The 15765-nt window shown below is 34.7% G+C and overlaps 1 protein-coding gene and 1 long non-coding RNA gene across 3 annotated transcripts; both read right to left on the reverse strand.

Annotated features, from left to right (window-relative positions):
- Positions 1-1888: 1888 nt before the first annotated feature.
- On the reverse strand, positions 1889-3911 carry LOC119080176. The gene is made up of 3 exons (XR_005088287.1): positions 3746-3911; positions 3480-3682; positions 1889-3373 (listed from the first exon to the last, which is right to left on the reverse strand). It is a non-coding gene; the product is annotated as an uncharacterized LOC119080176 (long non-coding RNA).
- A 4333-nt stretch (positions 3912-8244) lies between these two features.
- LOC119080175 (peptidylglycine alpha-hydroxylating monooxygenase) lies at positions 8245-14210 on the reverse strand. Of its 2 annotated transcripts, XM_037188400.1 has the most exons (8): positions 14121-14210; positions 12659-12821; positions 10715-10772; positions 10484-10650; positions 10285-10417; positions 10144-10192; positions 9750-10088; positions 8245-9134 (listed from the first exon to the last, which is right to left on the reverse strand). In XM_037188400.1, the coding sequence occupies exons 2-8, from the start codon at positions 12794-12796 to the stop codon at positions 8966-8968; spliced, it is 1053 nt and encodes a 350-aa protein (XP_037044295.1). In that variant the 5' UTR covers positions 12797-12821; positions 14121-14210; the 3' UTR covers positions 8245-8965. The 2 variants fall into 2 exon arrangements, with proteins under 2 accessions (XP_037044295.1, XP_037044297.1); XM_037188402.1 differs by lacking the exon at positions 14121-14210 and having other exon boundaries at positions 12659-13226.
- Between the last annotated feature and the right edge of the window lie 1555 nt (positions 14211-15765).

A 15765-nucleotide genomic window follows, 5' to 3' on the forward strand; every position in this document is an offset into this window, starting at 1 on the left:
CATACCACAAATCACGGTCAGGGACCTTACATACATTTATCATTTTCCTATATTTTCCAATATTTTCCTACATTCGTGACTTTTTCGGTAATATGTGTCGCACTGGCTACCAAACGGCCCTTTAAAGAAATCGGGAAGAGGCGTATAACATTTAATACATTTAATAAGGCCCAGCGCTCCCACAGTGTCCTACTTTCCTACTTTGTCCTACTTTTTGGAAATTCGTCCTACTTGTCCTACTGTCCTGCGTAGGACAAGTTTGTTAAGCACATTTCTGAAGTCGAATGGATGAATGGATGTGCAACAGTTTACTTTAGAAAGAGTAAATCTCGCGAGGAGAAGTCACCTCATCTGCATTTCTTTCTGCAAAGTTCTTTAAGAGACCTCCTCGACGAAATCTGGGAAATTAGGATAAAATTTAGTATTTCTTGTCCACTTTCCAATTTCTTGAAATTGAATTCTCTAACCTACATTATAAACTACTGATTTTTCATTATACTTCTAAAATTGATTCCAAGACCATGGCAAAACTCAAACATTTGAAGTTTTTCATTCGCATGAAATAAATCTGCGTTTTCGACTATTTTGCTAACTATTTTGCCTGAGTATAAGAATTTAATTTTTCAGTCATAAATCAGCTTAGAGAAGGTTTTCGTTAGAAAAATGGTGTTTGTGGCTCTTGTGAGCGTTGTCGCTTTTGTATTGCTTTTGCAGTATAGTAATAGTATAAAGAGTAGTTGACTCAAAATATAACCGAAAAGTGAATGCGTGAAAAATTGTCCTACGTGTCCTATCATAGGACACGAAATTTTGAAGGCCTTTTTTCATGTAAAATTGCAAAAGGCCCTTCCGGAATCTATCCAATTCCCAGTTCGGCACTGTAAGAGCTGTTTCGGAATCAAAGCTCTATTTGGTGGCTGTCAAAACGATCACTCATGCTTGTGGTGAGGTAATTTTTCCCTTGACTAAGCAGGGCCTATTTTAGGGAATTTAAATTCTGAAAATTCCGAAAAAAAAAATTGGGGTAAAACTTATGATTTTTGAGTTGACTAGCCACACAATTTATAAGGAGAAGTTGCTGTTCAGGTTAAACCTCAACTTATAATTTTAATTGAAAATAGCACGACGAATTTCTTCATACACACCTTGTTAGATTGATCAGGGTGGGATGATCAAATTAATGAGCTCGAAATACAGATATAGTGACTTTTTGTTCCATTCCCGGTTATCATTTAAATTCGATATCAATCTTTACCACTTGATGCACTTAATCACAAAAATACTCAATTTCTATGAAAAAGATTCTTCCAAATCCTTTTTCAATCAACTAAAAATTTATTGATTTTTTAAAATAAGGCGAAGAAGTAACACAATTCAAATGAATTAAGTTTTTAAAATCTCAAGTTTCATTTCACATTTAAACTAAATCTCAGCAGGATTTATTTTACTTCTTAAAATTCTGAAATGTTACATTTCGTACCTAGGACTAAAATACTCGTTTTTTATTATTGATTTTTGAAAATTTTAAGTGTACATGAGACATTGTTTTACAAATCAAAAATTTCTGTAAGTTTTTCATTTTTTCAATAGGACTAAAAGAATCGAATACGCTAAAAAAGACTTTTAGTCCGTGGTACGAATTAGTCATTTGTGTGCCTGATTTGGACGATTGATTTTAGGCAATTTCGCGAGTTGTAGGCCGAACGGCAAAGGGCCGAAAACTCGAGAAAAAATCAAAAATTCCCCTCATTTTTGGCCCGAAGCATGAAAAATATTTTTCATATCCGACGGAGAAAAAGTGCGACAAAGTCCGAGGTATGATTTTTTTATTTTATGATTTTTACAGAAATAAAATTCCCAAATGAATAAAAAAAAAATATTTATTCGAGAAAAATGAAATAAAAGCAGGGTAAATTAAAATGATCGATTTATGAAGATTTTTAGCGTATCGTGATTTGAAAACGAGTAGAACTAAATAACAAGCTTTCGATCGATTAACAATGTTTTTTCGGTGTATTGAGCTTGCGATCGCACGTTTATACTTCTGAGTCGAGCTTATGCACGTTACATTGGAACTGTTTCTAGATAATAAACCTAACAAATGCAATATAAACAGTTCAAATAGGCGGTATGGAAGACTACATATGGGTAACTCCAGGGTTAGTTGCGTTACCAATTTCGTCATTTCTGAGGCATAAAGTGAGCTGTGTTTTGCCCCACAGAAAATGTTGCTTTGGCTCAAACCCGTTTAAAAAAATTGTTACAAAATTTTTCGAGATAGCCTCGACGAGTCAAAATTCGAGGGATGAATCACCACTGGGAAGCTGATTTTACCTACTTCACTCACCCAACTAACCCGATCGAGCCAAAAGTATTTTTCTCGTAAAGTCATATGCTGTAGCTTTCGAATGACACCGATCTTCAGTTTTTATATGAAAAAATGTAATTTTGGCAACGTTTGGGTCGAGGTGATTTCACCTTACTTCAAAGCAGAATGAACCAAAAATCTTCTAAAAATTTAATTTCGTGTCATTTGCAATTATAGCGTTCGTTTCTACAGGGAAATAAGTTTACAGAAATCATTTGAGAATTATTGAGAATATCTTGGAAAGTCGAATACATATAAACACTTTTTGGTCATATCTCCCCGAGACATGCCAATGACTTCATATTGGTGTAAAACTACGCATCTTGTCAATAGCTTTGAGCAAAAAAAAAGTTTAGTGAAATCGGTTCAGGTTTCGTGAAATAAACTAGAATTTTCAAAAATTTGCGAAAAACAAGCATACACTTTTATGGTGGTATCTCCCCAAGATTTTCGGCCGACCGACCTAATATGGGGCTTAAACTGAAATAGGTTTTCATTAGGTGAAAATACTTCGAAAAGTCTAAAATTACCTGGAATTACCCATATACTGACTTTCAAATTCAAATTCGATCATTGTAATTTGCTTCCACTTTATTATTCTCTGATGGAATCCTAAAAAAATTATAACTTTCTGAAAGATTTACACCCGTCACATTAACGGGTGTCGGTTTTTTTTACTTTTTATTTTTATTTTTTGGTTGAGCCCCACTATTATAAATTACAAGAGGTGCCTGTAAGAGCTCGTTTAGAAGAAGGAAAAAAAGAAAAATTTGCATCAATATCTAGCGTATTGTTCTCAATATATCTTCGATTATCACTGCTTTGGTTGCTTATGGCAGTATTTTTTCTGCTATAATCATAACTTCTATGATCTTGGCTGTAGTCATTGTCCGAGTTCATTTTCAATCGTAAAAATTTCTTATTGTCGTTATAACTGAAGTCCTGAATCCTGTTATCATTATCAGAGGCAAATAGGCGGCTTTGGCACGCAGAGAGATTTCCCTCCTGAAAGTGACCATTTTCGTAATGGAAATTTGATAGTCGAATAAGAAACACGGCAGAGTAAAATAAACTTTACTCTGTCGTGATAAGAAAACGATTTTTTGCTCACAATATTCATTACGTTTCCATTAAAGTTGTTGACGACATTCGGTATCTTGATTTCATCACGGAATTTCACAGTCAGAATTCCAAAAACAAGCACTAAGCACAGTCCGATTAAAGCTAATATGATACAGTAGACAATGGTAGCTAAAATCGAGAATACGAACGGAGCTGAAATAAAGGCCAATAGTCCCAGTACTACGGCGGTCACTAAAATGCAATGACGAATGAGTCGATGTATGAGAATTGATTCATGCTAAATTTTAAACTCACATTTCTGCCGTTCATCAAGTTCCCTGAATTTTTCATCGACCAAACGTATTATAGAAAATATTGCATTAATAATATCAGCGCCTACATCCATATCGTTTTTGTATTAACAATCACAGAAACTAATGAACGGATGACTTAAGTATTTTGTACTTTTTTCATTAATGAACAACAGCTGAAAGCCGGTACAGAACAACAGATACATCTATATACATAGACATACTACGCACTGCTAATATTTGTTCTACTTCAATGTCAAGTTTTAGTTATATCATCTCTTGTTGACTAGCAGTACTATATGGTGATTTTCGCACAAAATATGAAAATACTTAAGAGGGATTCTATTGAATATTGATACCAGAATTGGCACTATTGAAGGCTGATTTATATTCCTGGATAGTCGAGGCTCCAAAACCCGCCTCAGATATTTTATATAAACCATGTGTGGCCGGTGGGGTCTGATGGGAGCACGAATCGTGTTTTTTAATCCTTGAGGAATTTTCTCAGGAAGAGTAGGGCATGGATGACTATTGTGTCATTGGAAGGCTTGGGTTGAGTACTCCTGTGGATGATATTAGTTTTTAAAAAATTGATGATATGCGTCAAAAATATAGCATTTGGAAAAATACTCAAAGTCGATGAAACTTAGGTGAGTTATGGCAAAGGATGTGCCCAAATGAAGCAATTGTGTTTGGTGATGTTCCGTCCTTGATGCATTTAGTACTCATGTATCACAAAACTCAAATGGTACGAAAATTGGAAATTTTTGAGCTGGTTCTTGAAGTCATAAATAGTATATTTTTGACTTAAATCTTAAATACTTAAAGTGGAAGCATTATAATTTGATCGATTCTATTCATTTTTAAATAATTGTAGTTTTTCAAAAATTCATTTCGAAAACATTACAGTATAAAAGCTTACACATATGCATTAGAGCTGTTTACTCGCGGTATACCTGCGGGTAATCCGTTCAAATGCACGTGTCTAAGCTTCTATACTGTAATGTTTTCGAAATGATTTCTTCGAAAACTACAATTATTTAATAGTTATTTATCTACCAAGGTAGGTATGAAGGTATTTTTTCGCACTAGATGTCGATTGTCGATCCGAGGCGAAGCCGAGGTCGAAAAGACGTCGTGTGCGAAAAAATACCGGAATACCTACCGTGGTAGATACAACGTTTTTCGCAATTTCGGGCCATAATCACCTTTCCAATGCAAAATATTACCAAAATTTCTACCAAACATTCGCATGCAAACATGAATTCATTTGAACGATCAAGCAACCTACACTATATACACATTGCAATGTGATGTATAGAGACGCGCTAAATAAAATCAAGTAGTCAATGCTTAGTATGTACGCTTCAACAATACGTTCTGTAGAATTGTGTGACTCTGTAGCCGAATGGTCGTTGCTTGGTGTTTGGAAGAATTTTGGTGTTGGATGTTCAAATCCTGGTCTGTGCAAAGTTTTTATTTATAAAATTTAGTCTTTCTTAAAGGTACTAAGCTATGTAGCGTGCGAAAAAAATGTGAAAAAGCCCAAGTGCGAAAAAAATAATCAAAAACGCACTGTGAAATAAATACCTTCAAAACGACATTAAATGGATGCATGGAAAGGTGATGATTATGGACCGGAATTGCGAAAAAATGAATTAAATGAGTAGAATCGATCAAATTATAATGCTCCGACTTTACTACAATCGCTAAACCGAACTGGTGTGCATACGTTATTTTGCACCAGCTGGTCACATACAATTCCAAATGGGACCAGCTGGTGCAAAATAACGTATGCACACCAGTTCGGTTTAGCGATTGTATATGAATGAAATAGAACCTATTTTGACTTTAATTTTGTCGTTTTTGGATCTATTTAATTTGCCTACTCTACCGAGGGCTAACAAACTTATTAGAATAGACTTGAACTGAGTATTAGCAAGTCTAAGGTGGTATCGTTTTATCTGAAAACCTTAGTTTTGAAAGACATGAAAAGGGTTTCCAAACGATTCAAGAATGTCCAAACCCACAAGAATGTTTATGTTGGTTCGCATCAAAGCACCTAGCAGGGTAATAGAAAAAAATAAAGTAGTACTTTAATCGTCGCATGCGAATATTTCCATACCATTTTTTTCATAATGTCATTGCAAAATTACCGTTAAGGCTGCTAATGGTATTATTGGTATCAAAATACTACACTATTTGACGTGTAAAAACCTCTAGTACCCTACTAGGTGCTTTGATCGCATCTAAAATACAAACTTCAGTTGTATGGTTTTCTTACTGTAAAGATCGGACTGCTGAGATAGAATCGATTTAAAAGAAGTTATCTTGATTTACGCCGTTCGACGGACGGTGAGAAGAGATGAAAATTTTTGTAGTCTTGAATCATTTTATTGCAGGATTCTGAACCCGGACGCGCAGTAGTAGTATTAAATGAAATCAATTATTATGTATATTTTGTTATCAGTTAGCTGAAGAAGGCGTTGGTAAATAAAAATTAAATTTTATTTAGATTAGATACCGGAACACACCACATCTGGTTATAATATGGTGGATTTTCATACAAAAAAATTAACTATCGCGATGACTGCTCGCGGATAGGATTCGTCGTGATGTTTGAAACAGCTGAACTGAACATGTCCTATGCAAATGCCACACATAACTGCAATAGGCAGTGCTAAACATCTGATCATATCTAAAATATCCATCCCTTCATCCATCCTGAATTGTAATTATCTCTTTGTGAACACTGTGGGCTCGCACAACAAGCCCATGGTATTTCTTGCGTAGAAAATTTTGTGTCATAATCCGCATGATCTCTTGCATTTTATAATCTCCCACTTTCTATATAAAGATTCAACCTATAGGACATGGATTATTTTGTATGAACGTGCCACTGTGATCGCAAATCTAATTAAACGGCAACTGGAGCACTAGCTTCCGAAGTACACAACATTGTTGTAGGTCACTGAAAACAAACTATGTTCCTGAAGGGACCATGACTGTAGTTGGAGATTGGTGCGAGCTGAATAAATGTGAAAGACAAACACGTTTACTGTGTAGAATTATCTTAGTTTTGTATAATGTATTTATTTATTTACTCTTATTATAACATAAAATATATAATTTTTTTGTTTCATATTTATTTATTTTTTACATATTTTCTGTTCTTGATAATTGATTTGATGATTCACTACGATATATAAATTGTATCAGCCGGATTAATTTCCAGCAGCTTATCATTATGATATCCAAATAGTTTTTGTTTTTGTTTAGGAAAGTATAGTATTTATATCGATAGGATAAGAGATGGGAAAGCCAAAATCGATTGAAATACAGAGATATATATTCAGAATTATTACAAAATGATATTACTTTTCGTTCGATTATTTGATTATTTATTTGAAATTCTTTTGAAGTTTTTTGAAATGATCAGAGACACATCGGAATAAATAAATGCAAGAAGGTGACATGTCGTATTAGCGAATTATAAGAAAAATGAAAGTTGCATTTTTTTACAGCTGTCGCCACAAATAAAACAATTTTTCTTTACGACCAACAATCAGCAGTGTTAAGAAAGATGCAAAAAAATATTTTCCCTATAATTCGCTAAAACGGAATGTCCGTTTCCTGCAATTACCTTTTCATGTGTAATATGCAGTACTTGATACTTTTTCCAGTTCTATTGCCTCTCTATGATCACGTAAAATCTTTCAAGTCAAAATAAATATTTTTTATATAAATTATCGAATATCCAATGATTTGACACCATTCCCAATAGTTTTAAATGGTCATCTGACAGATGTCTTACAATCTGCTTCGTAATATTAAAAGACGATAAAAAAATTGTTCTGCCACAAAATTCGTTCCATGACCATATAGATTCAGACAACTAAATTTTCATTTTTTAATTCGGCTGGCTGAAAATTGTAAATTGTCGAAATCATTCGAATTTTGCAGTTTAGACTGGAATGCATTGTCCACTGTTCATATCGCTTAGATATACTATCATTATATAGATTCCTTTTGGTAGAGACATTTGATTCGGAATTTTGAAATGGTTTATTTTTGGTCCATATATTGCGTAAACTATTCGATTAACTCTTCACAGGTGTTGAATGCATTCCGTAATTTTATGACAAAATGTTTCGGATACGTTTACGTTTCACCGAAACCCGTTCTGAGTTGTTTGTTTCTCTTTACACATTTAATTGTTTTAAGTACACAGTACGATCATAAAATTTTGAATTTACTTTCAACGATCATTATAGGGGACCTAACATTAAAACTTTTCATTTTGATAATTCTTTTTGTGCCAATTCCTGTTTAATAAAAAAAAATTGTGCTAAATAGGGAAACACTTTCTTTATGTAAATCATTTTATAAAAATAACAAAAAAATTATTTTTAAATGAAGTAGGTAGCCGCTCCGTAATCATCTGATATACCTTTTCTATATTCATTTTGGTTCAACACACGTATATTATAGGAAAATATTTTCTTTCATTTCTCTCTAGGTACTTAGTAACAAGTCTTATCATTCGTTTCATTCATTACTGGTAAATAAATACTTTTCTCTATCGTTCCACCTTTAAAGTTTAAAACCACCACCTTGAATTTTAAAATTGTAAAAAATTGTCTGTTTGGGATTTAGACTCTATAAGTCGTGCGATATGAATAAAATGGTCATTACACGACCTTCAAGAATGTCACACAAAAAAAAACTTTTCTTAAAAAACTGCTCAACAAAAATAAATTAATTTAAAAAAACATTTGTAATTCACAGCAAAAAATTAATTTTCATACATTTTAAGTAAATAGCCGCAATGTAACACCCTCTCAACGGAAAGAGGACGATTTTCTCGGATCCGAAGGATTTCCGTTGGGTGTTACCGAGGCTATTTAATTGAAACCCATTAGAAACGGCAAACGTATCGCAACAGAATCATTAAATCTGGTACTTCAATTTTGTAGAGTATCTCCTCGTGATCGATACAAAAACTATCACTTATATATATTTATAAAAGAAAAACTAGCTTAACGCTTGTAGCTGACACCGTTGTCGATGATTGGCCGTTTCTATAAGGTTCAAAGTGGTATAAAGATATACCTCGAGTGATACCGATATGCAGTGGTTTTTTGTTGTTGTGGCTGTAAATAAATGAAATTTTTACCTCAGATTTTGATTGGTTTACATGACATTATAGATATATTGGATACATTTATAAAGTGCTCGCTTCGATATCGGGAATATTGTTGACGCCCGCTTCTGGATTACTCCAATAATAACCGGGCGGACCACGAGAGCCACAGTATTTCATTTCAAGTGGTTCTTCGCCATTCGTGTAATACATCATATAGAAATTGCACATTTCATCTTCATTTGTAGAGCTGAAATGAAAAGAGAAGTCTCTTTTCAGTGATAATGGAAAATACACAACACAACACAGCCTTTTACGGCCAATAACAAATGCAGTCTGGACCATCGGCTTAACGTGACTTCCGAGCTACGTCTCGAAGTATGTAAATACTCTCTGAGGAAAGTTAGGTTCTTATTTGATATCATAGCTCGCCTAGATCTAGGCTAGATATACGTTATACGAGTGAGTCATCAGTGTGTATAGCGTTGCGGCCACAAAACACACTGCAACTACCCACATTATGAAGTTAAAATGAGCTTTAGGACGTTTAGGACGCAATCGTGGAGCTTATGTTCTATAAACCACTTTAATATCATCCTAGATTCGACCGAGCTTGAACCGAGTGTTTTGCTTCGAAAACCCGAAAACCTCAGAAAAATTTCTCCTTACTGCGTCATGTGAATTTGCAATATTCAAACGACCCAACACGTCGATAAACAATGGCAAGATTGTCTTTTTATGATGGTCTTAACCCTCGCAAGAGAGTGCGCTTTTATGCCTTCAAATAATCTCCTGTTGATTTCCACATTTCACCGTTACATTTCCTCCCCCTTTTTTTAATTCAAAAGTAAGCAAAAACACTCACCCGATATATGTCGTTCTGGTTCGATTACTTGTCATTGTACAACGTGCAGCTACGAAATCTCCACGTACAATTGTCCCATTATTTTCGATGGGGTAGAACATTTGCGGTGTAAGCGGATCGCGTTTACCCAGTTGTATCCAGTTGTCTTTGCCGTTTTCATCTCGCCGGACTTTGTAACCAGCAACGACTTTGCCTAATGAATGCGTGTGTGTACGGTAGGCGAACGGATACATTGTCTTGTCTTCAGTGATTTCACAAGCTGTTTCCATGTGTTCGGTCTTCATTGGTCCGATTTCGCCGTTAGTTGCCATTAATAAAACTCCGGCTCTTTTGAACATGCTATACGAAATCGACAAATTTAAATATGATTGCAAAACTATTCGATTTGACTTACGGTTGTGTGGTGTAATGCAAGAACACTCCAGAATCATCAGTACTTCCGTCTGTAATAAAACGACAGTAGGTGTAAGTTTTCATAAATTTGAATTTTTACCGCACTAAGACTCAATTCACATCCATATTTTGTGAACCTCACCTTTAAACTTATCCACAGTAGCATAATGCACTTGTAAAACAATGTACTTAACCGGTGAGTCGTTCCCCACCTTAAAGCCAACACCATCTGGAAGCGTTAATGCTGGAGCGTCACGAGCCCAAGCGTAAATAATCTACAGAGACAATGTGCATGATTAATTTCGGCTCCTACTCAGAAAGGTTCAAGTTGTGAATCTTACTTGTGACTGGCCTCCCGGTCTACAAGGACTGGCCGTTTCCTCTTCGTCATTTTCTTTTTTCGCCATTTCGCCACAATTCCAAACAGGTTGTGAGGAACCAGGATATTCACACCCGTACATTAACATGTGATGAGCAACATTCATCGAAGCATTTGGTTGGAATCCGACTGGCAGATGTAACAATTTCAATTAGAACTCACTTATGGCTCGATGGTTCTATTTTATACTCACCGATATAATAGTCTCTCGTATAATCAACTTTGACTGGAGTGCACAAATACAGTTCAGGCTGTAAGATAATTTTAAAATTTTATTTCTAAATCCTTTGCCAAAGACTGTGAGCTTCAAGGGATCTTATTTAAAGCTTGGGTGTAAGCACTTTTTTTTTGATTAACTTAATTAACCAGTAATTAACAATAGATTCATCGGTGATTAACCAAAGATTAAATCTGATTACCCGTTGGCGTACCCCTAAATTTCGATTTAAATTTTTAAAGAATGATAAACAAAAAAAAATTGATGTTCTGGTTCTGGAGACGAGATTTTGAAAATTCCCTGAGCAATATAATATTATACTGCTACAAAATTCCCAGATCCCAGACAGAAGATCGTTTTTTTACTAATTCATTTATTTCACTAGCTAGTGACACTACCCAATGTGTCGGACACATATAGTATGTTCTCACTGTACTTAGACGAGTTTAATAACAATATTAAAACGTGCAACTGCGTGAAGAATGACTATACCTTCAATTTAATTCAATCTAAATAATTATCGTGTTCCGCTTCTAAGCTTCGATAACTAGTCAGTAGCGTGTAAACATAAACACACGTCAACGTCAATCATATATGTAGTAAGAATCGTAAAAAAGTGAGATTTTATAGGGAAAGATCTGTGAATATCTAAGATGAAGAGTTTCAGTTAAAGGTTCTAAGGGAATGAATTGGCACAATCAAATGAATTTTGATTTTCATCTTGTCCAGCTACTTCTTGAAACTTTCCAAGTTTCACTTTTTTTCTGCGTCTACAGTCATATATCTCAGAATATAGATAGGTATTGTACATGCTGAGAGAGTCCAAAGTGCAACAGAAAGTAAGATTTTCGACGAATGATGTAGGAAGTAAAATTATAATGTTTGTCTTGCGTTGGGTAGAGGTGGGTTGGAAAGTGAGATGAGGATGAGCAACAAGGGTAACACAAACACAGCTACAAAACCAAACTTTTTTCGACACAAGCATGATTTCCTTGGAATATCAGTGAAATTTGCTACATTTAGTTGCATCTTTATTCTTGTATAATGAATTTTAATCGATAAAAAAATGAGATAATATTGGAAAAGTGAAACGTTGATTCCAAATTGTCTACTAGGAAAACACCCAAGCAGTTTAATTTGCTTTATGACATATGCCATGCTATCTCTTCTACTAAAGCCTTCTATGTTCAATCTTGCAATCCTTTTCTCTAAATCTGGAGGCTTCGGGCTTCGCATATGGCCATGATCAAAGTTTACAAACTAGTTTTACAAAACAAAATCTTTTAATTAATTGCGTCTAGGTTTTAAAATGTGCCCTTCGTTCAATTGCGTCATTATGCAGTATAAATATACTATTTGTGAAGATTGAAACAAAAAGCCGTCAAGAGAAATCTTTCGGAAGTGAGAGTGGCACACTCTGTGTGGGTGGGTGCAAAAGTGAATTATCGATATAAGATCAGTGGGCGAAGTATGTGTTACTCATCCTAATTTCATTCAATAATCTCAACAATTGATTCATAACGTTTACGTCGTTTGACTGGTTTGATATGTTTTTATGTTCGAATGTAACAAACAGAGTGTTAGATAAGCTACATGCTAAGTGGATTTTCATTAAGGTTTAATTTCCATATGAATATTTACGCTGCGACATACTGTGAACTCTATGGGAAAAAAACTGATAACGCAATTTGCTTTGTAACTTTTAACCTCGCTGGTAAAAATAAAATTTCCAATTAAATTCATTATTCACCCAGCACCGACCTGCTACTCATCGTATATTCATTACATGATTAATATTTTATGTTGCATCGTTTGAGGTGTCGAAATTGTTAAATCTGCTAATGGTATAACCTGACCCTTGGTTGTTAGCTCACAGATTGTGGTGGTCATTAATAAATCATTAACAAAATATTGACTTACCCGGTAAGGTCTAACTTTCGGCATCAATATTCCAAATTTGCCAGCAGCATATTCTCCGGCAGTCAATCCAATCAAACAGATCGTCCAAAAGACAAACACTTGTACCATATGGACAACATCCATTTTTGGTCTCATCATTAAATTTTTGCTAATTTACGACCACCTTGAATGTAGAAAATCATAAAATATTGCACAATTCCCAACAATTCTCATCTGGGTTAATCAATTTCAGACAGTCACTAGTTGGACATGTTCCTAAACATTCCGTTTTTAGAAGTTCATCAATCCGAAAAGAAACACTTTATTGATTTTTCAACTGTATGGAAACGACTTGATGGACTTGAACTTTTTTTTTCTCTCTGTGTGTTGCTCGTTTTATTAACTTTGGTTTCGTGTAACGCGATGTTGTGCGCTTCGTGCACACATTGAAACTGAATACAAGAGAATTAAATACAAATCTCTTCACCGATTGTAATGTTAGACTATCCAATTGTATATTGCGTGGATATGATGGTTACGGTGTTATGGACAATCGCAGACGAAGAACAAGATTACAAAATAATTCAGCAATGATGACGTTGGTTGGAGAAACATATAGCTCAGACAATATGTGTGTGACGTCAAGGGGAATGTTTATACATTCGATTTTAATGTGTTGTATATATGTCTGCAGCAGCAAGTGTATTCGACAGTCAATGGGTGTTTATAATGTGAAATCTCTGCGCAACAATGAAGCCTCAAAGAGATGTATATAATTACTGATAGCAGAAACACTGCACACAGGAGAAGTTGTAATATCGTCTTCAACCACAATTTTGAATTACGAAGTCCTAGCAAAATTTCGAGGAATTTCGGAAATATCTGCATGTTTGGATTATATCTTGATTCGGCTCAGATCTGCATAAACTAAAAAATACAATCGTAAGAAGCCTGTACCATGTACCAACCATTTTATTTGAATTATTAAATTCAATCACCATTTCAAGTGTGGGATGTTTTGTGTTTGAATAATTGGATCATATTTGATTGAAATGATACGTGAAATCAAGTCAATAGAAGAGAAGCTAATGTGTCGACAACAACGACATAGATAAGAAATGACCTCTGGCTAATGTCCTCTTTAATAGCATAACGTAGAAGATTGAACATGATATTTTAAACAAAAGAAGTAACAGATCTGATTACCACCACGATTGGCGCGTGCAGCAGAAAATACATCCTAGTGAGAATGTACCATTCTGATGAATTACCATTCTTTACCAACACCATCACATCGTAAGATAATGTATAACATCGTAAACACTTTTTTTACATTTGAGATAGATTTGTTAAGAATGAACTTAAATTAGACTTCATTATACCCAATTTTTTATCTATTCTTTAAAGAGTGTTTTTGGGATACTTTCACACAAAATATTAAATCTAAATTTAGCTGTTTGATACCATTATAATATAATCCTACCTCGAAAACACTCGTATACACACTGTTTTTTCTTCGAAACAGCTCAACTTATTACTTTTACACGATTATTGTCTTTTTTATCAAGTTATAACGCTTGAAAGGCAAATTTTTTTATGTATATTTCGTTGGTTCGTACGTGAAATATTTGTACAGGTGTTTTCGTTTCGACTGTTTGATGACGACGCCTCTGTCATATCAAAGAACATTAGCATTGTATCACGGATGTAATTAAGTAATTCCAAATAAATTTTAATTTCAACCTTTTAGGAACCGAAAACAAAATCATTCAATCTATTACTTCATTCGATGCTAAATCTGTCGCTTTCTAGATGTCGTTCATTGCCCTATTCATTCATTTAACTTATAATACTAGTGTAGTACTCGACTTCGCTCGGGAATATTTTAATGACAAAAATTTTCGCGTGTTCTTCCTAACTTTTCCTCATTAGTCGTTATGCCAAGTTTCAAGTCTGTAGGACTTTCCGTCTGGGCTCCTATAGAGAGACAAACAAACAAACCAACAGACCAATAAACCAACAAACCAACAAACAAACAATTAAACTTTATATTATAGATTAAAAAATCAATTACAAAAAAATGTGAGTAGTTTTATATAATCAATTCGAAGGAGCTACACTGGAGTCAATAGGAAATGACTATATGTCACGCTTCCAGGTCTCTATAACAAGCCGATGGCCGATGACATGAGTGCAATCATTTTATCTTCATCATCTTTTATCAAACACGCATCTACTATCCAGTGGCCCCTACGAATGTGCTAGTATAGCAGTGCTATGGAAGATATTTGAAACGAGAAACATATTTACAACCATCGTAGGTAACAAGATATATTTAACTATAGAGTTGTAGTTTTAGCAGCAGTTTAATAAACTAAAGTCCGGTATATGAATTGCAAGAAGGACAGTTTTATTCTGGAGAGATTAGTAAAGATATAGTTACATCTATCTACTATTGCAGTGATAATGCACGGTGTACAGAAGATAAAGTCAAGGCATAAACAGTCTCCATAGCCCTTTAACAGTTTGACTATTTAAAACGAATATAAATGTTGTCAGTTTGGGATGAATCAGGTGATCAATCCAAAATATTTTCTGCCAAAAATACTGCTCGAAAAGGTATCTCTCATTGGATACAGAGCTTCACACCGGAAAAATGGAAACTTCCCCCGGCTAGTGAGTCATTACGTGAGCGTAAACACTCAATTTCCGGAGGCATAGTGAGTAAAAGAACTTACGTTTCGAACTTCGTATTTTGCCTTGTGTGGTTGCATCCCTCGCCTTCAGCTCGAGCTTGAAACGAAACACTTTGCAAAAAAGCAAGTTCTAATTCACACGACTTCTGTTATAGGTCTCTTCAATAAAATTTCTATTTTTTAGCCCCGTACGAAGTACGAAGGGGCTTATAGGATTACGATGCCGTGTGTAATTGATGGAATTCGAAGCAGACGGTAAGGGCAAAGTGTTTGCCTATGTTCATAGATGACGAATCCGCAATAAAAATTTGGTCCGTCTGGCCGTCTGTCCGTCTGTCCGTCACGTCGATATCTTGAGTAAATCAAATCCGATTTCAAAAATTTTTTTTTCCCTGAAAGATAGTCAAAATAGTGAGGCTAAGTTCGAAGATG

The sequence above is a fragment of the Bradysia coprophila genome, unplaced genomic scaffold (assembly GCF_014529535.1).
Source record: "Bradysia coprophila strain Holo2 unplaced genomic scaffold, BU_Bcop_v1 contig_350, whole genome shotgun sequence".
Lineage (NCBI taxonomy): Eukaryota > Metazoa > Arthropoda > Insecta > Diptera > Sciaridae > Bradysia > Bradysia coprophila.